At 46.4% G+C, this 27,182-nt stretch overlaps 1 protein-coding gene across 3 annotated transcripts in view; it reads right to left on the bottom strand.

Annotated features, from left to right (window-relative positions):
- Nucleotides 1-27,182, bottom strand: part of MAP4K1 (mitogen-activated protein kinase kinase kinase kinase 1) — a 62,584-nt gene that overhangs the window by 3,575 nt on the left and 31,827 nt on the right. For 2 of the 3 annotated variants that reach the window (XM_035118949.2, XM_060275553.1), the window contains exons 13-27: nt 22,038-22,119; nt 21,786-21,844; nt 20,068-20,132; nt 17,877-17,921; nt 17,138-17,161; nt 16,046-16,088; nt 15,306-15,474; nt 11,796-11,872; nt 10,731-10,815; nt 7,582-7,658; nt 5,682-5,742; nt 4,103-4,208; nt 2,329-2,387; nt 992-1,095; nt 534-708 (exon numbers count right to left, since the gene is read on the bottom strand). In XM_035118949.2, the coding sequence (XP_034974840.2) occupies nt 534-708; nt 992-1,095; nt 2,329-2,387; nt 4,103-4,208; nt 5,682-5,742; nt 7,582-7,658; nt 10,731-10,815; nt 11,796-11,872; nt 15,306-15,474; nt 16,046-16,088; nt 17,138-17,161; nt 17,877-17,921; nt 20,068-20,132; nt 21,786-21,844; nt 22,038-22,119 (1,231 nt within the window). The remainder of the gene's footprint in view (nt 1-533; nt 709-991; nt 1,096-2,328; nt 2,388-4,102; nt 4,209-5,681; nt 5,743-7,581; nt 7,659-10,730; nt 10,816-11,795; nt 11,873-15,305; nt 15,475-16,045; nt 16,089-17,137; nt 17,162-17,876; nt 17,922-20,067; nt 20,133-21,785; nt 21,845-22,037; nt 22,120-27,182) is intronic. The other variant, XM_060275554.1, reaches the window with a different exon arrangement.

Here is a 27,182-nt window from a genome sequence, read left to right on the forward strand (position 1 = left end):
GACAATGAGAAGGTTCCCCCCACCCCACTTCTTCCTTGCAGAGGAACACCTGGTCAGAGAGAGTCGAAATGGTGTCAGTCAGGCCTGTTTTCCTGTGCTGCTTCAGACATGTTTCTGTACATTCATGTACATGTTTTATGAACAATTATTATATATATATATATGACCTCAAAATTCTTATAACAACCCACTCCCAGTTCTTGTTCTCTGGGCATGGGCATAGCTAGAGGGGGGCAGATCCACCCCCCTAGATCCACAAATATTATTGAAAAGCATTGAAAATACTCAATTATCTGGGGTTCCACACCCCACCCACTCTGCCCAGCAAAAGCCTGCCTCCTGCAATTTCCTATTTACAGGGTATTTTCCCCCCAGATTTCCCAAGGAAAGCTCCACAACTTTGACTGCCCGCCCCGCCCCCAACAAAAATCCTGGCTACACCCATGCTGGATTAGAATACAGCCCCTCCAGCTCTGGATCTCCCCGCAGCCTGATGCTTTTGCGAACACACACACACTTCCAAGTGCTCTTACCGCTGCCATCATCGATGAACCAGGAAGTGAGGGAATTGAGGTTGATGATCTGGAACTGGACTGCCTGTCCTGGGGGGCCCTTGGCCACCCCAATACAGACCACCGGGTACTCCTCATTAGGGGACGTCAGCATCTCAAAGACCGGAAGTGGCGAGGGCAGCGGGAAGTCGAAATACTGGCAAAGGAAGGGAAGGGTACTTGGACAAGCCTGCAGAAGTAGCCCTGCACGAAGAGTGCCATCGTAGAAGCCACCATAACATGCCCTCCACCATCCTGCTGATCATAATCAGGACACTTGGTTTTCGGTCCCAAGCTCTCGTAGGAGGCAGCTGATTCGCATGAGAGCTCAAGACCAAAAAAACAGGACATTCTGGGATCCAGTTAGATGCTGGCATGGCTTCTGCCAGTGCCATAAAGCATCCACAGTGCCTTCTCTTCCCTCTCGCAAAGGCCCTTACCTTGACCAGCATGAACTTCTGCATGGGCTCATACCATTGCAACAGCACCACACCTGCCTCCAGCGCCCCACAGAGGTAGTAGCAGCCAGTCTGTGCGTTCCTGGCTGCAAGAAGAGAAGAACAGGCTGTCTGGGATTGGTGGGATGCAGAGGAATAGTGGGAGGAACCAGCTGAGGAACCCCCAAGGGAAGAAGGCTCAGTGCCAGGGGGTGACAATGAGTGGTCAGAGGGAGAAGACTGGGAGGAGGAAGTGTTGGAAGCTGAAGACGGGACTTAGTGGGCTTAGCGGGCAGGGAGAGTCTGTGGGCTTAGTGGGCAGGGAGAGTCTGAGGCAGAGAGCAGTCCAGAATCAGAGGCAGAAGATGAGGAGGGAGGCCAAGAAGCAGAGATGAGTCAGGCTGGCGAAGAGTCATGGGTGTCTCCCTGTCCTGCTGTGACAAGCTCCCCTCCCCGCATGTCTCCCAGAACCATGAAAGGCCTAAAAAGGGCAGAGGAGAGGTTGGCTGCATTCAGGCACAGTCTCCAATTACTTGGAAAAAGCCCTGGAAGAAGAAGAAGAAGAAGAAGAAGAAGAAGAAGAAGAAGAAGAAGAAGAAGAAGAAGAAGAAGAAGAAGAAGAAGAAGAAGAAGAAGAAGAAGAGGAGGAGGAGGAGGAGGAGGAGGAGGAGGAGGAGGAGGAGGAGGAGGAGGAGGAGGAGGAGGAGGAGGAGGAGGAGGGGAGTTTGGATTTTATATCCCGCTTTATCACTACCCTAAGGAATCTCAAAGTGGCTAACATTCTCATTTCCCTTCCTCCCCCACAACAAACTCTGTGAAGTGAGGCTGAGAGACTTCAGAGAAGTGTGACTAGCCCAAGGTCACCCAGCAAGCAGCTGCATGTGGAGGAGCGGGGAAGCGAACCCAGTTCACCAGATTACGAGTCCACTGCTCTTAACAACTACACCACACTGGAAAGAAGGGGGCTTAGATGGCTGTGGGGAGGCAGGGACTTTCAGTCTCGGCAACTGATTTTCATGGAGCAAGTCCACCAGGCATGAGCAGCTCTCCTTGTTAGGCCTGACACTCAAACAAGTCCGTGGAGATCATGTTTTTGCTAATAAAGAATTAGCTCCAACTTTGAACTGTGTGATTACTGACAAGCATACTCAACAACTTGGACCCCTGCCCACCAACCAATTTTGTCTCTGAAAACGGCAGCCCTACCTTCAAGCTTATTCTGGATTCGGTCAAAATTCCCATAGGTGTGAGCACAGACAATGAACCTGACCATGAAGGGTTGGGATGTGAGAATGGGAGCGCTGCTTCCCCCTGCAGGTCAGGTCTGGAATGGCACTCACCTGTGCAACATCTTTGGCACCCCTTTGTATCTGGGATCTTGGTGGAGACGATGTTTTTCCTGAGGAAGGAGGAAAGAAGGATTGATGGTCGGCTGGCCATGATGGGCAGATGTGGGAAGTGGCAAATGGTGAGCCAGAGATGACAACAGGCTTGTTGTATTTTTAGGGTTAGCTGCAAACTCTGACCCTGCCAGGGCTCAGTAGGAGGTACAATGCGAGACGGTATACATCTCCCCTTCCTCTTGCCTGTAGCGCAGCCAGTTTTAGACCATAAGTTTCACGAGGGCAAGGACCCATCTATGCTGCTTATGACCTTCTCTACACTGCCATATTGCAATTGCCATGCAATTGGTATCATTACCAAGCCACCGTTAAAGGCACAGCTGCAGGGGCTGGCTGAAAATCTGGGTACCACCGCCTGAGAGCTCACTACAGAGAAAGCGTGGGGGAATCCACTGCTAATGCACAAATTAATGCGTTGAGAACATGCTGCAGAATACACCTGAATTTTCTGTTGGACATAAGCAACCTTGTAAGCCTCCCGCCAGCAGAGGGCAGCGTTGAGATGAACAGATAGGGGAAACGCACTTTGTGGTTTCCTGCTAAACCCCTCCAAGCTCTGCCCATTCCCCTCTCTCTCATTCTCTCCTGCATGGCGCAACCATGCACCCACCATGTAGGTTTAGAATCCAAAGCCATCCATATAATAATAATAATAATAATAATAATAATAATAATATGCTTATACCCCGCCCATCTGGCTGGGTTACCCCAGCCACTCTGAGCGGCTCCCAATCGAATATTAAAAACACAATACAGAATTAAACATTAAAAACTTCCCTAAACAGGGCTGCCTTCAGATGTCTTCTAAAAGTCAGATAGTTGTTTATTTCCTTGACATCTGATGGGAGGGTGTTTCACAGGGTGGATGCCACCACTGAGAAAGCCCTCTGCCTGGTTCCCTGTAACTTCACTTCACGCAGTGAGGGAACTGCCAGAAGGCCCTCAGAGCTGGATCTCAGTGTCCGGGCAGAACGATGGGGGTGGAGACGCTCCTTCAGATATACTGGAGTAAGGCTGTTTAGGGCTTTAAAGGTCAGCACCAACACTTTGAATTGTGCTTGGAAATGTACTGGGAGCCAATGCAGGTTCCAATGTTATATGGTCCCGGCGGTCACTCCCAGTTACCAGTCTAGCTGTCACATTCTGGATTAATTGCAGTTTCTGGGTCACCTTCAAAGGTAGCCCCATGTAGAGCGAGTTGCAGTAGTCCAAGAGGGAGATAACTAGAGCATGCTTCCGGGTCATGTGGCCAGCATGACAAAGCCGCTTCTGGCAAACCAGAGCATCACACGGAAACGCCGTTTACCTTCCCGCTGTAGTGGTACCATTTATCTACTTGCACTTTGATGTGCTTTCGAACTGCTAGGTGGGCAGGAGCTGGGACCGAGCAACGGGAGCTCACCCCATTGCAGGGATTCGAACCGCCGACCTTCTGAACGGCAAGCCCTAGGCTCTGTGGTTTAACCCACAATGCCACCCGCGCCCCCTGCGCCACCCGCGCCCCCAAATTATATACCCAATTTAATTATTATTTTTTAACCCCAATATACTTCTGCCTGCCGGCACTCTATTGAGATGAAGAGGAGCACTGCCAGAAAAATAACTTGGCACCCCCATACGGCACTGGGGGAGCCGGAGCAAAAGGAGAATCGTTCTCACATGCACTCACACTCCTACTTGCCCTTGTCCCACAGTTCTTGGCATGGGTTACCTGGGGAGGAGCCGGTGGGGGGAAATGTAGATCCCGGGGCGCTGGTCTCGACGGCTCTGCTCATACAGGCCCGGCAAGTTGTGGGAGAAGAGTTGGGGGGCCTTGCCTGGTTAGAGGGGGAAGGAGGAGGGCAAGGAAAGAAGAAAGGGTCAGTGTCGTTGCTGCTTCAAGCGGGCATAATCCGCCAAGGATGTGGATAGTTATTCCTTTCAGGCCCCACAGATGGTATTCCCAAGAGCAAGCTAACTAGGGGTGGCCTGTCTGCAGCTTTCAGTCCAGGTGGCCCAACAGAGCCTCCAAGCTCAGAGGCAGTGTTTCTGAGCAGGAAAGGATTAGAAATCAGGTAAAGGTAAAAGGGACCCCTGTACATTAGGTCCGGTCGCGGATGACTCTGGGGTTGTGGCGCTCATCTCGCTTTATTGGCCGAGGGAGCTGGCGTATAGCTTCCGGGTCATGTGGCCAGCATTACTAAACCGCTTCTGGCGAACCAGAGCAGCACATGGAAACGCCATTTGCCTTCCCGCCAGAGCAGTACTTATTTATCTACTTGCACTTTTGGGGGCGCTTTCGAACTGCTAGGTTGGCAGGAGCTGGGACCGAGCAACAGGAGCTCACCCCATCACAGGGATTCGAACCGCCGATCTTCTGATCGGCAAGCCCTAGGCTCTGTGGTTTAACCCACAGCACCACCCACATCCCTAGAAATCAGGTAAAGGTAAAGGGACCCCTGACCATTAGGTCCAGTCGTGACCGACTCTGGGGTTATGGCGCTCATCTCACGTTATTGGCCAAGGGAGCCGGCGTACAGCTTCTGGGTCATGTGGCCAGCATGACAAAGCCGCTTCTGGCGAACCAGAGCAGCACACGGAAACGCCGTTTACCTTCCCGCTGTAGCGGTACCACGGTACCATTTATCTACTTGCACTTTGACGTGCTTTCGAACTGCTAGGTTGGCAAGAAGAAATCAGGTAGGTGCCCTGAATCATGAAGTTTAGGCAACCGACTGATGATTTATTTATTTTTGTTTTGTTTTAAGACTGCATCCACAGAGGCATCCGTTAGCCATTTGTGAAATGTTTAACTGGGCACCTGCAGGGATGACTTTGTTGTCTTTTGAATTCTTATTCCATGGGTGTTCGCGTGCTTAATTTTTATCCTGTGCACACTGTGTTGGTGGTCTCAGGTTGTAATGCAGTTTTTTTCATTTGCAAAATAAGCAAATAAATAAAAAACGATTATTTGCTGCTCCCATGCCTTGATGGCGGGGCTTCCTATCGGGGCATCTGGGTAGCCACTATGAGAAAACTTTTGTCTGATCCAGTTCTTCAGTTATTAATGGTGCTGAGGATGTTTTAACAGAATTCAGCCAGGCATGGGCCACACTGTTTCCTAGCCCCCCCCCCCCAGTTTTATCCTAACACTTGCAGGCATCAAAACTGGTCTTGCTCATCCAGCCCTCTGCCCTGCAAAGCCTTCCTCTCCGCACACCCAAAGCTCTTCCCTTATCCCTCTCCATTCTGCTCAGACTTGGCTTTCTACATTATTCACCCCCCTCCTTATCCTGGTGGGATCAACTCACCAGAAAGCGACATGAGGACGTTTCCAATGCAGTAAACCCAAGTTGTGCGGCTGTGATAGAGCTGTGGCAGGGATGGGAGAGGGAGAGAAGAAACAGGAGTCAGGATATGGGAAATGGAACATGAGAACTATTTAGTGGGGCCTTTTCAGTGGTGGCTCCTCTTACCTGGTACCCTCTCCCAAGGGAAGTTTGCAAGGTTCGTTTGCTGGTGGTTTTTAGATCTCTGGTTCAGGCATTTTCAAGACTGCAGAGTGCCCTTGGGTGGGTTTGTGCAGCGATGCAATTTTTATCCCACACGGCCAAGTCAATAACTGCATGGCTGATTTTTAAGTGTAGTTTATGCTTAGTGTCTGTTTTGGCGATCGTCTTATAATTTATTCTCAATGCATTTCTATGGTTTTATGGAGGTAAAAGTACAAGGCTGTTTTAATGAAATGTACATCAAGCACTTCAAACAGTCAGAAAACCCTATCTAAGTGCTGAGGGTGAAGCTGGCAGGAAGATTCTCCAAGTTCTCACTGTTTTGTTATTCTGTGAGTGAGCCTCAACCCACATTTATTCTTAAATTCCAAGGCTTTCACTTGATCCATTCAACAACAAACCTCATGACAAAATAAAAAAAATTCCTTCAGTAGCACCTTAAAGACCAACTAAGTTTATATTTTGGTATGAGCTTTCGTGTGCATGCACACTTCTTCAGATACACGGCTACCTACCTGTAACTAAACCTCATGACAACTGGCTTCCTATTGTGTCCATTTTACAGATGGAGCAAACTGAGGCGAAGCACTGCTTCTGAAGGCCGACAGAGCAGGTCTGTGCTTCCTTCAACTGAAATATGCAAATCCACAATTTTTAATACTGTACCTGGATTATTATATTTTTTTAATTGTTATTTTTATTAAAAATGTAAAGGTACCCCTGACTGTTAAGTCCAGTCATGGATGACTCTGGGGTTGCGGCGCTCATCTCACTTTACTGGCTGAGGGAGCCAGCGTTTGTCCGCGGAAAGCTTCCGGGTCATGTGGCCAACATGACTTTTATTACTGATCTATTAATTGCCTTCTAAACCACCACTTCAAGGTGATTTACACATAAAATAGTTAAAAACAGTTAAAAACACAAAAACAACAGATACATTTTAAAAAATCTAAAGCCCTAGGAATAAGTCAGTGCATCTGGCTGTTAACCAGAAGGTTGGTGGTTCGAACCAACCCAAGGATGGCTGTGGGCAAAATTTCTGCATTGCAGTGGGTTGGACTAGATGACCCTTGGGATCCCTCCAGAATTCTATGAAATGACAGCTCATGGTAAAGACCCATTTATCCAGCTGGGAGACTCTGTCAGAACAAAAGCATCTTCTTCGTCTGCCTCCTCCTCAGAGGTCCAGAGGGTGGCAACACAAGAACGGCGCCTTCTCTGTAGTGGCTCCCCATCTGTGGAATGCTCTCCCCAGTGAAGTTCGCCAAGCACCTTCATTATACACCATTAGCCGCCAGGCAAAAATGTTCCTTTTTAACCAGGCCTTTGGTTGATCTTATTTACATCCTATGCCCTTTAAAATGCTTGGGGGGATGCTATTGGGTTGTTGTTTTTTATTTTTATTATGTATTTTGTGGTTTTGTATCTTGCTTTTATTCTGTTAACTGCCCTGAGACCCCAGGTATAGGGCGGTATATAAATTCTAAATAATAATAATAATAGTCTTTGGTTGTTTCCAGAAAGTGGTGGTGATTATGATTTTGGGGGATAACTGATCCACACTAAGGGATATTGGCCCAGAATTTGGCTTGCATGCTATCAAAGCTCGGTTGTCCTTTTTTTCCATTTTGCATCCCTCCACACAAGCAAACTTCCTGTCCTTCAGACCCCACCCCCCACAGCACCTCCTCTGTCTTACCAGTTCAAGGGTGGGCTCTGCCTCACTCCGGTTCAAGGCAAATATCCCTTCTTCAGCCCCCAGAATTAAGTGCAGCTCTGCAAAAATGGGGAAGGAAATGCAGCCGGGAGTTAAATGGGGGATGAGCCTCTGGGGCTTACCGATCAGAAGGTCAGCGGTTCGAATCCCCACGAAGGGGTGAGCTCCCATTGCTCAGTCCCAGCTCCTGCCAACCTAGCAGTTTGAAAGCACACCAGGGCAAGTAGATAAATAGGTACTGCTGTGGCGGGAAGGTAAACGGCATTTCCATGGACTTTGGTTTCCGTCACAGTGTCCCGTTGCACCAGAAGCGGTTTAGTCCTGCTGGCCATGTGACACAGAAAGCTGTCTGTGGACAAACACCAGCTCCCTCGGCATGAAAGCGAGATGAGCGCCGCAACCCCACAGTCACCTATGACTGGACTTAACCATCCAGGGGTATTTTACCTTTTGCAGCACAAGTTCATAACTAATGCGGGGACGGAGAATGCAACCTAGTACTGAGCCAGGCCACCAATCCATCCCAGATTTTTCTAATCCAGGTATCCCCAAACTTCGGCCCTCCAGATGTTTTGGACTACAATTCCCATCTTCCCCGACCACTGGTCCTGTTAGCTAGGGATCATGGAAGTTGTAGGCCAAAACATCTGGAGGGCCACAGTTTGGGGATGCCTGTTCTAATCTCACTGGCAGTCCTCCCTCGGTTACTCTGCAGAAGGGCTCGGCAGAATCTAAATCCAGAACTGGAGGGACAGGAGCAGGTATGGCTTGAAGAAGGCCATATCTCTGTATCCCCATTAAATCACATGGGGGGGTACAAGCCGCCATGGTGTGGAATAGGCGAAGCTGCTACAAAAAGCACATGTGAAAGAGTGGTTGCCAAAGTAGGGTTGCCATAGTTTAAAGAGCGAAAGAGAGGACACATCTGCCGACTTCTACTTTTAACTATGGATCACGGCGACGAGTCTCATTTTAAATGTACCCCTACTATATGTAAGGCTATAGAAGCTGTGATAAGGTAACGGTAAAAGTAAAGGTAAAAGGTAAAAGACTTCTGGGCGGTTAAGTCCAGTCAAAGGCGACTATGGGGTTGTGGTGCTCATCTTGCTTTCAGGCCAAGGGAGCTGGCGTTTGTCCACAGACAGCTTTCTGTGTCATGTGGCCTGCAGGACAAAATCGCTTCTGGTGCAACGGAACACTGCAACGGAAACCAGAGCACACGGGAACACCGTTTACCTTCCCGCCGGAGCAGTACCTATTGATCTACTTGCACTGGCATGCTTTCGAACTGCTAGGTTGGCAGGAACTGGGACCGAGCAACGGGAGCTCACTCCATCGTGGGGATTCAAACCGCCGACCTTCTGATCAACAAGCCCAAGAGGCTCAGTGGTTTAGGCCACAGCCCCTCTGTGTTATATTGCTAATAGCAATGTTCTTAACTTTTGTTATAAGAATTCTAAGGTCCCAAATATAAAATAAATGTTCATAAATGTACAAGGCAAACACATATGTACCGGTAAGTATATAAACCATGTGCCTGAAACAGTACAATCCTGAAGCCATTTTGACTCTCCCAAACTATTTTGACTTTCCCAAATTGACCACATATATTTCTCTGCAAGGAGGGAGAAAATTGGGAAAGCCTCTCCATTGTCTTTTGCTTACCTGTCTTAAGGACGTATTTGTGTATGAATAGGGTGAGGCTGTGACCTGGATTCAGGAATTAAAGTATTTGCCCAGGTAAAGCAATCAGTGACCATTAACAGATATCCTGGCAAACAAGATTTCTGCTGTAGACCGCCTCCTTCTGTGATGTATGTATGATGTTTTTTTTGGGGGGGGGTTCTTGAGCTACAGGGTGGGTAATTTCACAAGTCTATATAAGGGCTTTCACACCGATGTTCTGGGTCCCTCCTCCCTCCTGCATTTGGTGAGTGAGGACCCTGTTGCAACAGTTTTAATAAAGATCAGGCTTACTAGCTGCTTTGCTTCTCAATATTCTCTGGTTGGCCACTGTTATTTTCTCCTACCGATAGGGAACCCACTTAAGGATCTTGGGTACCCCATAAGGGAAAAGGAGCAGTTGTTTTTTTCTTATAACACTTTCAACAAAATAATAATAATAATACATATTGCTCCCTCACTCGCCACATGAAAGTATTGGAGCTCACATTCACATCTTTGTGAACATAAGTGTGCACAAAACTATTCATTAAACTGTCTAGCACAGGGGTCAGCAAACTTTTTCAGCAGGGGGCCGGTCCACTGTCCCTCAGACCTTGTGCGGGGCTGGACTATATTTTGAAAGAAGGAAAAAATGAACGAATTCCTATGCCCCACAAATAACCCAGAGATGCATTTTAAATAAAAGCACACATTCTACTCATGTAAAACACGCTGATTCCCGGACCCGTCCGTGGGCCGGATTGAGAAGGCAATTGGGCCGCATCCGGCCCGTGGGCCTTAGTTTGCCTACCCGTGGTCTAGCATGTACATATGGACTCTATGGGCAGTGGGGTGTTAACGCTTGCCCTCCCAGACCCCTTCTCCAAGCCAGCATCCTTTTAGTGCAGCCACAAGAAAAGGGATTTATACAGCATGTACGGTAGCTAGTTTGAGATGCTGCTCTGTTGTGATTCTCTGCTAGTCTCTCAGCTGACTAGCTTAGCCAGGTGCCTCAGTTCTAAGTCTAATGCACTAGAACAGCCTTCCCCCAACCTTGTGTCCTCTAGATTTTCAGACTACAACTCCCACCAACCCCAGCCCACATGACTCTGCTGGACAGCTTGCCAATTTTTTTAAAAAAATCCGCCCGGACAGCAATTTTAATCCTGGGAAAAAGAAGACGTGTCCTGGAAAAAGAGGACATATGGCAACCCTACCTAAAGGGGTTCTTTGGCAGTGAGCGTATTGGCACAAGCACAAAAGGAAGTGCGAGAGGGCAGGTGGGGTGATGGTATAGTGCACAACAGTGAGGACTAGAACCTTGGAGCCAATGTGGAGCACTGGTGAGCAGACCGGCGTAAAGTCACTCTATGAGACGGGCGTGATTGTTTGAGCTTCGTTCAGCCTTCCCGTTTCCCTCCCCGAGTAAATGGCCCCAACACAGACCTCGCCCCTCCATGCCCTACCGTTGCTATTTGGGTGGGTCCACGCAGTAGCCGAGGTGATGTGTAAGGGGCACTCGTTGAAAACCTTCTTGAAGAGCACCCTCTCCTGGGGAGAGAGGGAGGCAACAGTTATCCATAGCAGGAGGCCACCCAGTATGAGAACACAGGCCTAGCCCAGCCGTAACCATCCTATGCACTCCCACCCCTAAAGGTAAAGGGACTCCTGACCATTAGGTCCAGTCGCGAATGACTCTGGGGTTGCGGCGCTCATCTCGCGTTATTGGCCGAGGGAGCCAGCATACAGCTTCCGGTTCATGTGGCCAGCACGACTAAGCCGCTTCTGACGAACCAGAACAGCGCACGGAAACACAGTTTACCTTCCCCTTGGAGTTGTACCTATTTGCCTACTTGCTCTTGATGTGCTTTCAAACTGCTAGGTTGGCAGGAGCTGGGACCGAGCAACAGGAGCTCACCCCATCGCGGGGATTCGAACCGCCGACCTTCCGATCGGCAAGCCCTAGGCTCTGTGGTTTAGACCACAGCGCCACCCGCCTCCCTCTCCCACCCCTTCCAGGGGAATAACTGCCCCCAACCCCTTTTGTCTCGCTCTATACAACAGCCTCTGCTAACCTGGTACCCTTCCAGACAGTGGCGGACCTACATTTGGGGGGCCCTGAAGCTTGAACTGCCATGGGGGGGGGGCCCCTTCGGAGCCAGCAGCGAGGTCTGGGAAACCACTGTTATCTTCTTCAATGGGGTTGTTCCGCGGCAGATCGCCACTTCTTTACGTCTGTGCTACTGACTCTCAAACTTTGGGATTGTTGAAATATATGTGACAAAATTTAATCAGTTGGAGTCACACGATTCAGATTGGGTCTACTAGACCTAAAAAATGTAAGCAATACTTCTGGGGCCCCTCCGGGATTAGAGGAAAGGAAGCTTAAGCTTCACTAGTTTCAGATCCGCCTTTGGCTCCAGATGTCCTGGATTATAACTCCTGTCAGCCCTAGGCTGCGCTGGCTGGGATCTGTGGTCCAAAGCACTAGGAAGACAGGTATTTGGGGAATGGATGGTCAAGGCACTCACGGGTTTCTGCTTCTTCTCTGGCTTGCGGGGAAGGATGGGAGGTCCGTTGGTCTGGGGAGTCAGCCACAGTTCAGGAACTGCAAGAGAACAAGGTGAGGATCAGCCCCGACTCCACAGGTTCCGAAAGCAGCAGCGGCCAACTATACCACTGCATGACCCTAGGTGGCTGCTTCCAGCAATGTTTGGCTGGGAAGATGGAGCATTCCCCACTTGCAACAGGATGGGAGGTGCCAGAATGTCTTAGGCTGCAATCTGAACTATGCCTACTCAGAGGTAAGACCCGCTGAATTCAGCGGGGCTTTTCCCCAGGTACGTAGGGTTCGGTATGCAGCCTTACTTTATAGTCAGGGCTGTGGGTATTCAATAAAAATAATCATAATAATTTTATTATTTATATGCTGCCCATTGGGCTGGGTTTCCCCAGCCACTCTGGGAGGCTCCCAACAAAATATCAAAAGCGCAATAAAACATCAACCATTAAAACCTTCCCTGTACATCATCTATCAGGTTTTGTGGGGTGAGTCTGGATGGTATCTGTGGGTCCCATCCAGGCCTGTGATCTTGCATTTTATGTGGCTGCTGTATGTACGTCAGACAGGTTTCTTTTTAAGGTAATGGCCTAAAGCTGGCAAGTTAGGTACCACCATCTGCATGTCCAAAGAATGAGATCTGTTGTTCTTAGTACAAGTGGCTGGGTGGGCCTCAAGTTGCTGCACCTTCTCTTCCAGCAAGACAACCAAATAAAAAAATTCCTTCCAGTAGCACCTTAGAGACCAACTAAGTTTGTCATTGGTATGAGCTTTCGTGTGCATGCACACTTCTTCAGATACAAGACAACCAGTTTGCACCCGCTACAAGTGTACTGCTGCTTGTTCTCTGGCAGAATGACAAACATGGCACAGGTGTTACAGGTCACTGCAGCAGCTCCCTCGCTCTCCGTGTCTCTGGTCCTATGCACATCAAGAGACTGAACTCTGGGCCTCCCCCTTAAACTCCCCCGCTAAACGCCCTGGCAAACACCCCTGTTTGAGAGGTCTGTCTGCAAGCTCCCAGGATCTGCACAGGAATGGAGGCAGGCAGTAAACAGGTAAGAATATGTGATTCTTAACAGCACAAAGGACTGACCTGCTTGTTGAATTAATTGATGGATTAATTGTATAGCTCCAGGGGGAGGTGAGCCTTTATTATTCTCCTTTGATATATTTGTACTTACAGTTTTACCTGGTAAATCTCCCCTGAAAAGCAACTGTTTGAAATACGCAAGCAAGCCTGAAAGAGCATTCTGCTGTCATTGTGGTTTAATTATAATATTAACTGGGTGAGGACCCTGCCAGCTACCCTCAGCGGAAGGATCGAAAGAATTCTGGACTGGAGTTATTGTGTTTTTGCAGAGGAACCAGCATGTTGGGAGATGGAGTGAGATCACAGAGGGGAATTCCGGATGTCTGCTAATGGCGTCTCTTTGTTTGGGATGTGGTGTATTATGGCTCCTGTGAGCAGAAACTGAAAATGGAATTGTCGGAGTGCGGATGTCTGTTCAACTTTCGCCTTCGTAGTTCTGTATGAAATATATTTCCTTGTTGTTATCCGCTGTGAGGGATAACAACAAGGAAATATATTTCATACAGAACTACGAAGGCGAAAGTTGAACAGACTAGTGGTTGCAAAAACAAATGAAAATTAAATGAAAGATTAACATCGAAATGGTTTATTGACTAACTAAGACATGCAATGTGATATTAGATGATCAGCACTTTGCAAAATTCAGAGCATGGGAAGTCACCCAAAGGTTTATAATTTGGCACTTCTATTTGACTTTTTTGATTGTATTGTGATTTGGAATGTTTTAATGTGGTTTTTATTGGATTATTAAAATGGAAAACTTAATGAATATTATTTTTTTAAAAAGAATATGTGATTCTTTCAGTGACATACTTAAGCTAAATTAGGGTTTGGGACTGCTTTGTGGACACGTACACCAAAGGCTTCATGGGGAAATAATACAATTCATGTAGCTCTTTTGAGGGCTCAGGTAACTGCACATCCATAGTCTTTGTGTAACTCTAGCCTCAAACATGTGTTCTACCAGTACGCTTTGATTTCCTTCATTAGAATCAAATTCGCCCCCAACTATCAAATATGTGAACATGAACCAGTGTATGACTTGATGAAAAAGGATAAATCCCTCCGCCGCCCCAAGGGAAGCCTTTATTATGCTCAGATTTCAGCTAATGGTCTGTTTCTGTACTGCAAAGCAGGTAGTGAAATGATCCCAGGTCATTTGTGGTTTTGCGTCTGTGGAAGACAGCTCAATTGAGAATTCATTGCCTCGTTTGAGTGTGCTGTCTCTTGATCTATCAGGGGATACATCTGTTTTGATGCTTGATGTATTTAAATCATAGGTGCTGGTCAGATCTCCGAAACGGGACAAGTTGCTCTTTAAGGAGCTGCTGCCAAAGGCGGTGAGGGTATTATTTTGCCTCACGTTTTAGGTTAGGGGGGCCTGTCCACACTTCCTTTGGGTCCTGCACTTCCTTAGAATTTGCATTGGGTCAGTATCACTGGTCCAAAAGCTTTTCATTTATGTCTCAAACGAAAACCCGCTTTTTACCATTGTATCAGAAGAAACAAAACTCTTAAAACCTCAACAGATTCCCCCCCCCCGCTTCTGATCCAATCCTTTTTTGCGTCTCCTGAATGAAAAACACACACACTTTCCCTCGTGATGCATTGTGTGAGCCCATTGTCTTTGGTGTCCATTGCTGTGCTATTCTGGTTCTTAACTCCAAGGTATTTTTTTAATTAAAAAAAATGTGTTCCCCTTTTGTGCTCCTACAGGCATTGCGATTCCCATTTGAGGAATACTCTCTCCAGGCGCCTTCATGATACACCTTTAGAAAAAATGTAGTATCAACACCAACAGCTGGGAAACACTGGTCTGCAAGCGCTCTGATTGAAGAACAGCCTTTACCAAAGCTGGCATGGGCTTTGAAGATGCTCAAACTCAGGACAAAAGAGAGAAACGCGCTAAGAGGAAGGCACAGTTTGGCAAACCTCACCATGATCAACTCCCACCCCCATCCCCCGGAAATTTATGTCCCAACTGCGGAAGGACGTGTGGATCCAGAATTGGCCTCCACAGTCAACTTACGGACTCACTGTAAAAACTGTGTTTATGGAAGACCATCTTAATCGGCTACGAGTGATCGCCAAAGAAGAAACCTTTAGGTGCCAGGCAAAAACATTCCTCTTTGACCAGGACTTTTGCTGATTAACAAAAATGTGTTTGTGGGAGTGGGGGTGATTGGTTTGTTTTCGTTCTTATTTTTATTATAAATTTTGTGGTTTTGTTATCTTGTATCTTTACTTGTGAACTGCCCTGAGAGCTATGGATGAAGGGCAGTATACAAATAACAATAAAAACGACAACGGTTGTGGTTTGCGTGCCCAAATGTTGGGGCTCCTGTTTCTTTGCATACCTACTCTTGCATTTCCTTGGGGAACTCGTACCTGATCTGGCGCTGAGGTGGCAGGCTTGGGCCCCCACTGGAATAGCCAGGTGAGGAGCCCGTCCCGTCACAGGCCCACTGGAGCACCGTCCTCGGAGTATGGGCTTCAGGGGGCACCTCGGTATGGATCGTTCCACCACCGTCTCGCCTGGCGAGACCCGGAGCTTGGGCTGCCGAGGGGGGAGAGAGAGGGGGCAGAGTTCAGTTCAGCTCATCTCCATGCGCCTTCCTTCTTTCCCCACATAAACCATGCCTCTCTCAGCCAGCCAAGCCACTGCTCGGCCCAAGAGGGAGAACAGGAGCTTTTGAGGGAAAGGATCTCTCTGGGTGCCAATAGACTTTGCTCCCCCAGTTATTGGAAACCACAGGAAGGGAGGCTCCTCTTGCATTCAGGTCCTGCTTGCAGGTTTCCCCACTGGCACCTGGTTGGCCACGGTGAGAGCAAGATGCTGGACCAGGTGGGCCATTGGCCTAACCCAGCATCCTCCTCTTATATCCTCTGGACCTTAGCAGGGGCAGCTTTAGAAAGCTAGGATGATGTTTGCGTCTGTCAACTGGGCGTTTGGTTTTCTTCCAAGGAATGGCAATGAGTAGAAGCAAATTTTTTTGGGGGGGAAGGGCACATTGTCTTGATGTAACACTGCCCGCTTCCTTCTCAGAATAGAGCTCCGTGCTGGATTTTGCTTAACACGTGCAAGACAGGGGAAAGGATCGCTCCTTTGGCTTACTCCTGTGACTTACCTTGGGGGGCAGTGGAGGTGGGAGATTGACAGCTGAGATGTCACTGAAAGGAAAAAGGAAATAATAATTTATAATGAATGGGGGGGGGAGTTTAAAAGTACTTCCCACCCACCCCCCAAAAAACCACAGAGTCCTTTTTGTTTGGGATAATCCAGATGGAAATTCCCAGGTGTTAAAAAAAGGCTATTTATGTATGCCTCTACTGCGCCCGTGTTTTGTTAGCCCCCAAATGGAAAACGAGCGAGGTCCCAACTAAAGAAGAATGGCAATTTAAACTGATGGAATATGCACAGATTGCGGATCTAACTTATAGAATTAGAGAACAAGAAGAACATACGTTTAAAGATGATTGGAAAACGTTTATTGAATATATGGGAAATATATTGAAAATGATGGCAGCATTGAGATAAATTCAACAGTGTAAACAAGTTTTGATGGATATATTAATGGAATACTTAATAGTTTAGTTTATGTAAAATATGCAGGGATTTATGAGATGCAAACTGAACCATGGAAAGAGAAGGGAAGTCACTGACATGTCAAGGTTGTTTAAATGAATACAGTGGTACCTCTATTTACGTTCACCTCCAGTTACATATCCTTCGGGATACGTGCATGGCAAACCCAGAAATATTTTTCCGGGTTTCGTCGCACGCACATGCGCAGAAGCAGCCCCTCCGGATACGCACACCTCAGGATCCAACCGGAGCTCCGGAACGGATCCCGTGCGTGACTGGAGGTACCACTGTATTTTAAATTGGAAAACAGAAAACTTAATAAAAATTATACACACAATTAAAAAAGGAAGGGTCCATTTTAAGGGCGGGGTTTTGAGATTCTGCCGCCTGCTTTCATTCCCCTCCAACCCAGCCAAAGTTCTGCTAGCAAGATCCATCACTGCCATGACATGTGCGAAGCCAAGGCAGGCTGCCATCTCCAAGAAGAAAGCGGCAAAATGGCTAACAGCTGGAGCTAGTGCTCCCTTTTCCTCCAAACTGTAAGTCACAAATATTTTACGCCATCATAGCAATCCCGCTAATGCCTGCCCTGCCATTATATAATATTTTACAACGCATGGGGGGAATGAGTTACCTGCTTGCATCGTATCTGCTGGGTCTGGAGCACCAAAATTAAGAGGTGACCCGGGAATGAAGGAAAACAGAGAAAAGAGTTAGAGGACAGGCTTGGGAGAGCAACAGTCACAAAGGGGCAGGGGTGGAGGAAGGGGTGCGGTGGGTGCGGTCCGCCCCGGGTGTCAACACTGAGGGGGGGGTGACAAAATGCCGGGCGGCAGTCACCGCGTGGCCTGCAGCGTGCCTGAGTCACACATCTTTCCTGGGAGAGACGCAGTGGCTTGGGCTCCGCGCTGCCCAAACGGTCTGCCTGCTGCCTCCCTCCCCAGCTGTAGGGTGGCTAAGTGGGAGGAGGCAGGCAGACTCCAGAGCCCCAGTGGTGCGCCCCGCCCCTATGAGCGTCTCGCCCCGCCCCTGGGCGCGCTGCCCCAGGCGCCCGAGTGGCTTCCTCCGCAGCTGCAAAGGGGTACTTTGTTAATGGTAGGTTAAGGGTTTTGCTACTGGTAGGTTAAGCAATGCTTGGAGCTCATCTATCCAACACTTTTGGGAAGCACTTGCCTCAATCCCCTGCTTCCTAAACCCTGCTGAAACTTTTGCCAACCCGACGTGCTCCTAACACTTTGTAGTACAACTCCAATCAGCCCCCAGCCAGTGCAGAGTGATGCCCAGGGGGGGGGGGTTGGGTGGGGGGAGAGAGGTGTGTTCTGGCTGCTACTGGTTGTACCCTCAAGGGGAGACAGGGAGACTCTGCCACTTACACATCCACGTCGTCGTAATCATGGTCTGAGTCTGCTGAATCCTCCCTATAAAGGAAAGGGAAACAAGATAGAAGGCTGTAGAATGTGACTGGCTAGAGCGTGGTGGGGTGGTGAGGCCTAGTGATTAGCGAGGAACAAACCAGCAAATGGTTGCAGTCCATAACTGGGTGCAATTTATGAGCCCAGCAGAATAAAAACTTGAAAGGGGGGGGGGAGAAATCAGGAAGACCAAAATCTTTAACAAGGAATGGGGAAAACATATAATTTACCTTAAAAACCATTGTAAACAATTAAAATTATTAGCAGGATTGGAATATCCCTTCAATGTTGAATTTCAGATATAATGGAGATTTAATAGATTTGGATTAATAGATAAGATGCAGGAGGAAAAGGTTAATAATATAAGGACCTACAAAGAGGAGGGGGGAAGTCCAGGAGATTCTTCAGAATGCTCTTTCTGTTTGATAATTATTTGTAAATTTTTGTTTGTAAATTGTTTTGTAAATTTTTAAAATCTGAAAAACTAAATAAAATGTAAAGAGAGAGAGAGAATGTTAACCCTGGGGGGGGGAATAACTTGGGCAAAACCTCTCCCCCACTCCAAGCTTAGGAAATGGATGGGGGCCTTTTGGCCCTCCAGATGTTGTTGGAATACAATTCCCAAAGCCTCCATCCAGCGTGAGAACTGGCCAGGAGGGGTAAGGGGAGCTGTTGTCCAACAATATCTGTAATTGTTGGCACTTGTGGATTCCCACACAGTTTCACAAACACCAAAGAAGAAATACAGCAACTTCCAAACTTTTAAATATTACAGATATGTTATTACAACCTTGGCCAACCTGGTTCCTTCCCTCAAGATGTTTTTGGGCTATAACTCCCATCCCCCACAACCAGCAGATGGTGGGAGTTATAGCCCAAAACACCTGGAGGGCACCAGGTTGTCAAAAGCTGTTTTATAATTTCAGTGTGCCACAGTCAAGGCTTCATACACACACATGGGAATTAGGAGCATGTTGCATTCATCCTATGGAATGGTGAATTAATAACGTTGCCGGTAGCATCACCTTCTGCCTGACCCAGCAGGGGCCGGTACCTGTCCAGGTCAGCTGCCCCAGCCAAGCCCCCTTCTAGCTTGACCACAGTTGTCATTCCTAACCTCACGGCTGGATTACTGCAATGCACTGTATGTGGGACTGCCCTTGGGGTCTGTCCGGAGGCTGGTGCAGAACATGGGGGCTGGGATGCTCGTGGGGGCAAACTGCCTCCAGCATTTAGCATCCTGCTTGTAGTTTTTTCCACAGGCTGCCAATCTGCTACTTGACCAAGTTCAAGGTGTTGGTGCCCAACATATCATATTGGCCCAAATATAAGCCGCACGCACAAATAAACCTCACCTTTGGGGGGGGGGGAGAGAATACCAGAATATAAACCGCTCCCTTAAAATTGGGTTACAGGCGGGAAATCGCTGCGGTTGGTAGAATTGTAACTCTGAGCCAATTTAAGCCTTTGATCTTGCAAGCCTGCAAAAGTTACCGTACAATTGCTAAAATCGCAAATCGCCATTCCATTGCTACAATTCCGCAGGCACTCAAGCTCGCAAATCAATAAAACATTTTTTTGTTCTGTTTTACCATATGTCTGTTTCAGCAGCGATATTGTAAAAACCTACTTTTGTAAGGTCGCGAATTTAAGCCGCATTTTAACTTTTCACGGTCAGAATTGGGGGGGGGGGAGTGTGGCTTATATTCAGGCCAATAAGTCCCTATACAACTCTGCACCAGGTTACTTGTGATACCCCCTTGTCCTTTATACATCTAGCAGATCACTGCAATCTGCACAAGAGTCTCTTTTGCATGTTCCAAAGATCTTAGAAGCCCCCTCGGCAGTCATTTGGAGCGGGGCTTTTAGTGTGGCTGCCTATGCCCTGTTGGAATAGCATCCGCATTGAGATACGACAGGCTGTCTGCGCTTTCCGGAAACGGTCAAAGACATTTTTGTCCCAGCTGGATAAAAGGGTCTAGACCACGAGTGTCCACTTGCCAGGGTTTCAGCCTCGTTTTTAAATGTATTTGTTGTTTTCGCATTTTTAGCTCTTCTAAATTAGTTTAAGGTGGGAATCGCCTCGAGATGGTAGTTTAGAAGGCAATTCATAAAGCAATGGTAATAATAATAATTGCAGTAGCACCCTTACCTGCTGGCAAATGCAGCGCCATAGAGGTGGCTGCCAGTACCATATCCAGAGTCTGCAGAGATTTCCTGCAAGCAGAAAGCAAAAACTGGAGGAACCAGTCTTCAAAGAGGGCCCATGATGGGGGCAGGGGAGGCAGCAGTATTGTGGTTTCAATATTTTGTTGGAAGCTGCCCACAGTGACTGGGGTAACCTAGTCATATGGGCAGCATATAAATAACAACATCAACATCAACATCATCATCATCATCATCATTATTTGGGAATGGACTAGGAGCATGGCATTTCTCCAGAGCGGTCACGCAGACGCAGTTCAAGCCCACCTGTTCCCACACCTGACATCCTATTTACAGCGACAGGTGAAGGCAGGTGAAAACCTGGCTCATCTGAAAGGGGCGTATAGTAAAGGTAAAAGGTCACTTGGATGGTGGTGACTATGGGGTTGTGGCACTCATCTTGGTTTCAAGCCAAGGGAACCAGCGTTTGTCCACAGCCAGCTTTCCGGGTCATGTGGCCAGCAAGACTAAACTGCTTCTGGAGCAATGGCACACCGTGACGGAAACCAGAGTGCACAGAAACGCCCTTTACCTTCCCGCCGCAGCGGTACCTGTTTATCTACTTGCACTGGTATGCTTTTGAACTGCTAGGTTGGCAGGAGCTGGGACAGAGCAACGGGAGTTCACCCTGCTGTGGGGATTCGAACCGCCAACCTTCGGATCGGCAAGCCCAAAAGGCTCTGTGGTTTAGACCACAGCACTTCCCGCAAGGCAGCACTTATTTCAAGAGGTGGTCCGCAAAGCTCAACCACTGCCGTTGTTGTCGGGAGTTCAGAAGCTCCTTTTCAAAGCGCTCGCCCAAATGGTGCTTGGAAGCTGTTTGCAGCAAGACTCACTGTTGGGTCACGGGAAGCTGCTTTCAAAGCGTTGGGCCGAACAGCACTTTGAAGGGGGTTTTCACAGATCAAACCTAACAAACGTGGCCAGCCAGGAGCGATGAGTTCCCCAGTGTAAGCCCAGCCCCAGAAAGATACCAGCGACCCTCTGGTACCAGTGTTAGGGGTAAAATAAAAAAGGAAAAGGGACCATTAGGTCCAGTCATGACCGACTCTGGGGTTGCAGCGCTTATCTCACTTTATTGGCCGAGGGAGCCAGCGTACAGCTTCCGGGTCATGTGGCTAGCATGACAAAGCCACTTCTGGTGAACCAGAGCAGCACACGGAAACGCCATTTACCTTCCCACTGTAGTGGTACCTATTTATCCACTTGCCCTTTGACGTGCATACGAAGCGGTTAAATCATGGGTAGGCAACCTAAGGCCTGTGGGCCGGATCCGACCCAATTGCCTTCTAAATCCAGTCCGCGGATGGTCCAGGAATCAGCGTGTTTTTACATGAGTAGAATGTGTCCTTTTATTTAAAATGCATCTCTGGGTTATTTGTAGGGCCTGCCTGGTATTGTTACATGAGTAGAATGTGTGCTTTAATTTAAAATGCATCTCTGGGTTATTTGTGGGGCATAGGAATTTGTTCATATATATTTTTTCAAAATATAATCCGGCCCATCACATGGTCTGAGGGACGGTGGACTGACCCACGGCTGGAAAAGGTTGCTGACCCCTGGGTTAAATAAAGGAACTGTTTCTTTCTTTTGGAGGGGCAAAGGGGACAATAGCTGTGTATCAATTGGAACAGGAAGGGACGGGGCGGAGGGGTGAGGAGGTACCGTGAAGTTCGGGGACTCCGGACTCTGCCTGCTTCTGAGCGTGGGGCTGCAATCATGGGCTGCAATGAGATGAGAAGAAGGGAGTTATTTAGAAGAGTCACTCCATGGTGGGTGGAGACAGAAAGTGGGGCGGAGCTTGTGGCAGGGCCCTCCGGAGAGGAGGGGGGTGCAAGCCCAGCATGCAAAGGGGTGAGAGGGGCAAGGAGAGAAGCAAGGGGGCCCCTGTGCAGGAGCGCAATGGGGCAGACATACCCCTGGAGTTGGTGCATCCCGGTGAAGTCACGCCCTGCCGTTGGCTAGAGTGAATTCTTCGGGGCACCGGAGGTGGGGGTGTCTGTGGTTGAAAAAACAGATTTTAATGGGGGGGAGTTAGTGTGTGTTTTCTGCTTTATAACCCCAAGAGCGGGGGTCATCACCTGGGGCCATTTTTGGCCTTGGGAGATGTTGCCCTTTGACAGCCACCGAGACCACATAACACTGGTCTTGAAAGATCTACATTGGCTGCCAGTACGTTTCCGAGCACAATTCAAAGTGTTGGTGCTGACCTTTAAAGCCCTAAATGGCCTCGGTCCAGTATACCTGAAGGAGCGTCTCCACCCCCATCGTTCTGTCCGAACACTGAGGTCCAGTACCGAGGGCCTTCCGACGGTTCCCTCATTGCGAGAAGTCAAGTTGCAGGGAACCAGGCAGAGGGCCTTCTCGGTAGTGGCTCCCGCCCTGTGGAACGCCCTCCCATCAGATGTCAAAGAGAAAAACAGCTACCAGATTTTTAGAAGACATCTGAAGGCAGCCCTGTTTAGGGAGGCTTTTAATGTTTAATTGTTTTATTTCATTTTTCTGTTGTAAGCCGCCCAGAGTGGCTGGGGAAACCCAGCCAGATGGGCGGGGTATAAATAATAAATTATTATTATTACTAGTATCATTAAGCCCGTTAAATAAACGGGCGCTAGAACATATGTGGTGAAACATTTGTAAGAACAGACTGGTTATAGTGCATAATAAAAAAGTGGACAACCATGCAGTTGATTTGTATTTTATTGTATTTATTTTTTTAGAATTGTTAAAGAAGAATAATTTGAAGAATTTCTTTTTCTTTTCTTTTTTTGATGTTATAAACCAAAACAATTTAGGTATGGTAAATGTTTCTTAAGTGCAAACCTTGTCAAACAATTGTAAATAAGCAAAATTAGTGGGTTTTTTTAATTTTTGATTTTGTGTTTTTGGTAGGTTATGTTGAATTTCTATAAAATTTCTTTATAGACAACATTCCTTGTGAATATTTTGTCACAGTTTTCCAACAGTTTGCCTTGGTTAGGACCTTCTATGACTTTCACCATGACATCATTAAAACTCCTTACTCTTGATAATGCAACATATAACTGACCATGGCTGAATACTGGTTCCGGCAAGTAAATTCCAACTTTTTCCAAGGTTTGCCCCTGAGATTTGTTAATTGTCATTGCAAAAGCTAATGTTACTGGAAATTGTCTTCTTCGTAAGATAAACGATAAATCAGTTGTTGTTGGAGCCAAATCCATACGGGGAATAAAGACTATGTTTCCTTCCGCTGAACCTGTTATTACTTGAGCAATTATGATGTTTTTCTTAAGTTGTTTGACGATGAGACGGGTGCCGTTGCACAATCCTTTTTTAGTGTTTAGGTTTCTAAGGAGCATAATTATAGCGGCCTTTTTAAGGTTGAGTTTATGCTTAGGCATACCTGTTGGAGTTATTTCATTGAGGAACTCAATTGGATAGTTTTGAATATCTTCCTCACTTGAGTCATCAATTGAGTTTGAACTGAGGTATGTCACGGTCTCTCCTTCTAAAATGTTAAGTACCTCTTCATTTATGGAGTTTACATCACAGTTCTTTGGGCAAAGAATAGATTTTTTTGCTAAGTTAGGGACATCTGTAACAGGAATTTTGTCTCCAAAAAAGTTTTTTATAATATCTCCTGTGCATAAAATTTTGGAAGGTATTTCAATTACATCTTCAGGCAAACCGTCAATGTGTGGTGTATCACCACTGCCCACTTTGATCAGCCAATTGCTGAATTCAGTGTCTACTGAGCGTATATTCTTTTTAAGTTTAAGGACTTGGAAAATACTCCACAGACTATTATTCTTAACACAGGCCTCAACAATTTTTGTACGGTCACCGTGAGGTACTACGGGAAGTGTTTGCCTGAAATCTCCTCCAAGTAAGATTACTTTTCCTCCAAACGGTTTGTTGTTGTCCATTATTTCTTGGAGCAGTCTGCTAACCACTGCAAGAGCTACAGAGGGGGCCATAGTACATTCATCCCAAATTATTATTTTTGAATTTCGTAAACGTTCAGCATCAACAGAATTGAGTCGTATATTTGATGTTGTATTCTCAACTATAGGCACAGGTAACTTGAATTGGGAGTGGTATGTTCTTCCACCCTCAAGAAGATTGGCTGCTATACCTGTGGAGGCTACAGGTAGTGCAATATTTCCTTGTCCACGAAATGTGCTGAGCAGGGTCTTGTAAAGATATGTTTTACCACTACCTCCTGGGCCATCTATGAAAAAACAGTGGTTACTAAGGTTGTCATTTTCAGTTGCTTGCAATATTGTTTGTAAAGCTGTTTTTTGTTCTTTGTTTAATGTAATTGTCATTTCTTCTGCTTTTTGTTTTTCGAAAACTTGGTTGTAGTTATCAGTAAGTAAGTTTGAATTTGGTAGTATAGGTGGTAACCCAAAATCTTCACATTTTTTCCCATGGAGTTGTAGAATGTTACATATTTCCTGTAACGCGATATAACGGCATATTGTGCATTCATCGTTGTGATGGATATGTTTTTGAACGATATCTTCGGTGAGGTACTGTTCATATTTTACAAAAAGATCATTCATGTTCTGTAGGGAGGCAAATACACAAATGTACGCAAATAACTCTCTTAGTTGTTTTGGCATGCTGTATTGGATAGCATCTTCTAAAGTGTTCTCCCACACTTGATCATCATTGATGAGGCCTCTTTCTTTTGCAGCATCTTGGAAACTGGGATAGATATTTCCATTGACAGTTCTCAGATCTTCAAATGATATTGCACCGGGAACATGTAGCAATAGGAGACGCATGCAGTAGCGTTCTGGATCTGATGATAAATTGACAGAATACATTCGTCCAATGATTTTGTCTGCACCCCGCTGTCGTAATTTCCATGTATTGGTTTCAGAGTCAAATACATAGTGTATTGGAATGTCTGAATATAAAATTTTCCTTGCTTGCTCTTGCTCTTGATTTAATTTAAACCAAGCCGTCAATTGAGTATTTCTTGTTGAAGCTCTCTGGGCTGCTGTATTGATGTCATTCGGATTGAAAAATACAGATTGTTCATCAGGCAGATGCACTGCTAACCTATGGATGGTATGTGATTGGTAATGCATTTCAAACCCATTTAAACGCCATGCTGCTTCTGGAGCGCTGACATATCTGGAATCCATGAAGGTCTTAATTTCATCATGATTTAAAGTGCCTTGTTCTTGAATCACAACATTTGCACAATCATGACCTTTGTACACATATTTAAAAAGGTATTTGACACTTTTTATGGATGCGCAGACTTCAACATTAATGTGGCAATTGTACTTTAGGGCAAGATGTGGATTATATGGTACAACCCAATGGTTATCTATTGTCCTGCCATTCACAATTGAAGTTTGGTTTGTGTTTCGTCTTCTATATTTTGGATAACCATTTGTATTTGCTGATGTTTTTTCCTGGAATGGTTTTGGAAATTCCTTAGTGCATTTGTCATTTGACATACATGGTGAATTAGGGTTGAGTGGTCCGCATGGTCCATGGATCATATGTTTTGTAACAATTGCATGTAAGCGTGGAGTGTTGGTTATATTTGGAATTTCAGCAGATACTATTTTGTCTATCAGTTCTTCGGTTTTGGGTTTGCAGTCATCTTTAAGAATAAGTAGTATGTGAGCATGAGGTAAACCCCTCTTCTGAAATTCTATTACGTAGACCATTGCTTTTGGTACTCCAAAAATATGTTTTTTACAGAGATCTTCAATTAAAGCTTTCAGTTTTAGATGAAATACTCTTGCAACTAAATCAGGTCGAGCATCAGTAGTTTGGCCATGTTGTAGGTTTTCAACAATCTCTTGCCATTTGGGGTTGCACGTCATTGTGATGAAAAGATCAGGTTTGCCATATTTCCTAACAATTGCCATTGCATCTTGATAATTTTGGAGCATGTTTCTTGGGCTACCTGCAAATGAGGATGGTAATATGTATGTTTTTCCAGGAATCAGGCCTTTCTGATTGGATTCATTAATTAAGTGGTCCATCAATCCTGAGTATTTTTCAACTCTCAATTTTTGCTGATTTTGTCGTACATAGTTGAGTCTGTTGGATTCAGTTTTTACATATGCATCAACTATATACTGTTGTGTAAGGCGGCCAGCATTTAAGAAGGGGTTAAAGTTGTCTCTGATGGAAAGACGATACCCATAGTATTGCATTTGTGTAACTCGAATTCTAGGATTTCGTGTTTGATTTGTTAAATTTTGTAACGCTTGAGGTCTGTGTTGCAAAGGTATATCAATTCCCCAGCTTTGATCACCATAAGGGAAGAGTAATGGATAAACCATGGGTTCCAGATTGGGGTCAAGGACACTAATCCTTTGTGTTGTTCTTTTATTTATATCATCTGTACTTGCTTTGCAGTGTATTAGAAGATCTCTTTCTAGTGGTGGTTCGCCATCATCATTTTGAAAAATGAATGCAACCTCATTATGTTTTGGTGCATTATAGCGTCTTTGGTCATTTCTTCGATCTTGCACTATTGTCATGGTCACTTCCTTAATAATGTTTCCAGTTGTTGCAGCATCCTCCTCATATTCTTTTTCAACTTGGTACAACATTTTGCAGGCCTCTGCAAATGGATTTGTTTGAGCAATGAGTGTGCTTAGTTTTTTTATAATTTCTGGATTTATTCCAGTATTTGCGGAATTTTGCATTCTTTGCTCTGCTGCTTCAGAAGGATCTAAAATATATAATTGAGCAAACTGTCTGTTTTGTCCCTGTTCTGGGTGCAGTGTGCCTGCTCTGTGACAAATTGATCCGTGGATCCGGAAACAATATGGGCCATTGCCAGGTGGTGGAGTAATGTTTGCTCCCATGGAGGCAAATGCTAATGCACTATTTATAGATCTAATATTGTTGAAGAAATTTTTGCTGTAGTAATGTTGTCCAGTCATGAGCTGTTGGATTAATGGATTTGTACTGATTGAGGGAAGATTTACTTTTCCTTTTGAACAACATTGTGAAAATTTTCGATCAGAAGGTCTTTCAGCTTCAAAATGTTTAGCACTACAAAACTGGCATATCTGATCTAAATGTCCACACGTGTGT

This window comes from Zootoca vivipara, chromosome 6, assembly GCF_963506605.1.
Source record: "Zootoca vivipara chromosome 6, rZooViv1.1, whole genome shotgun sequence".
In the NCBI taxonomy this organism is placed as follows: Eukaryota; Metazoa; Chordata; class Lepidosauria; order Squamata; family Lacertidae; genus Zootoca; species Zootoca vivipara.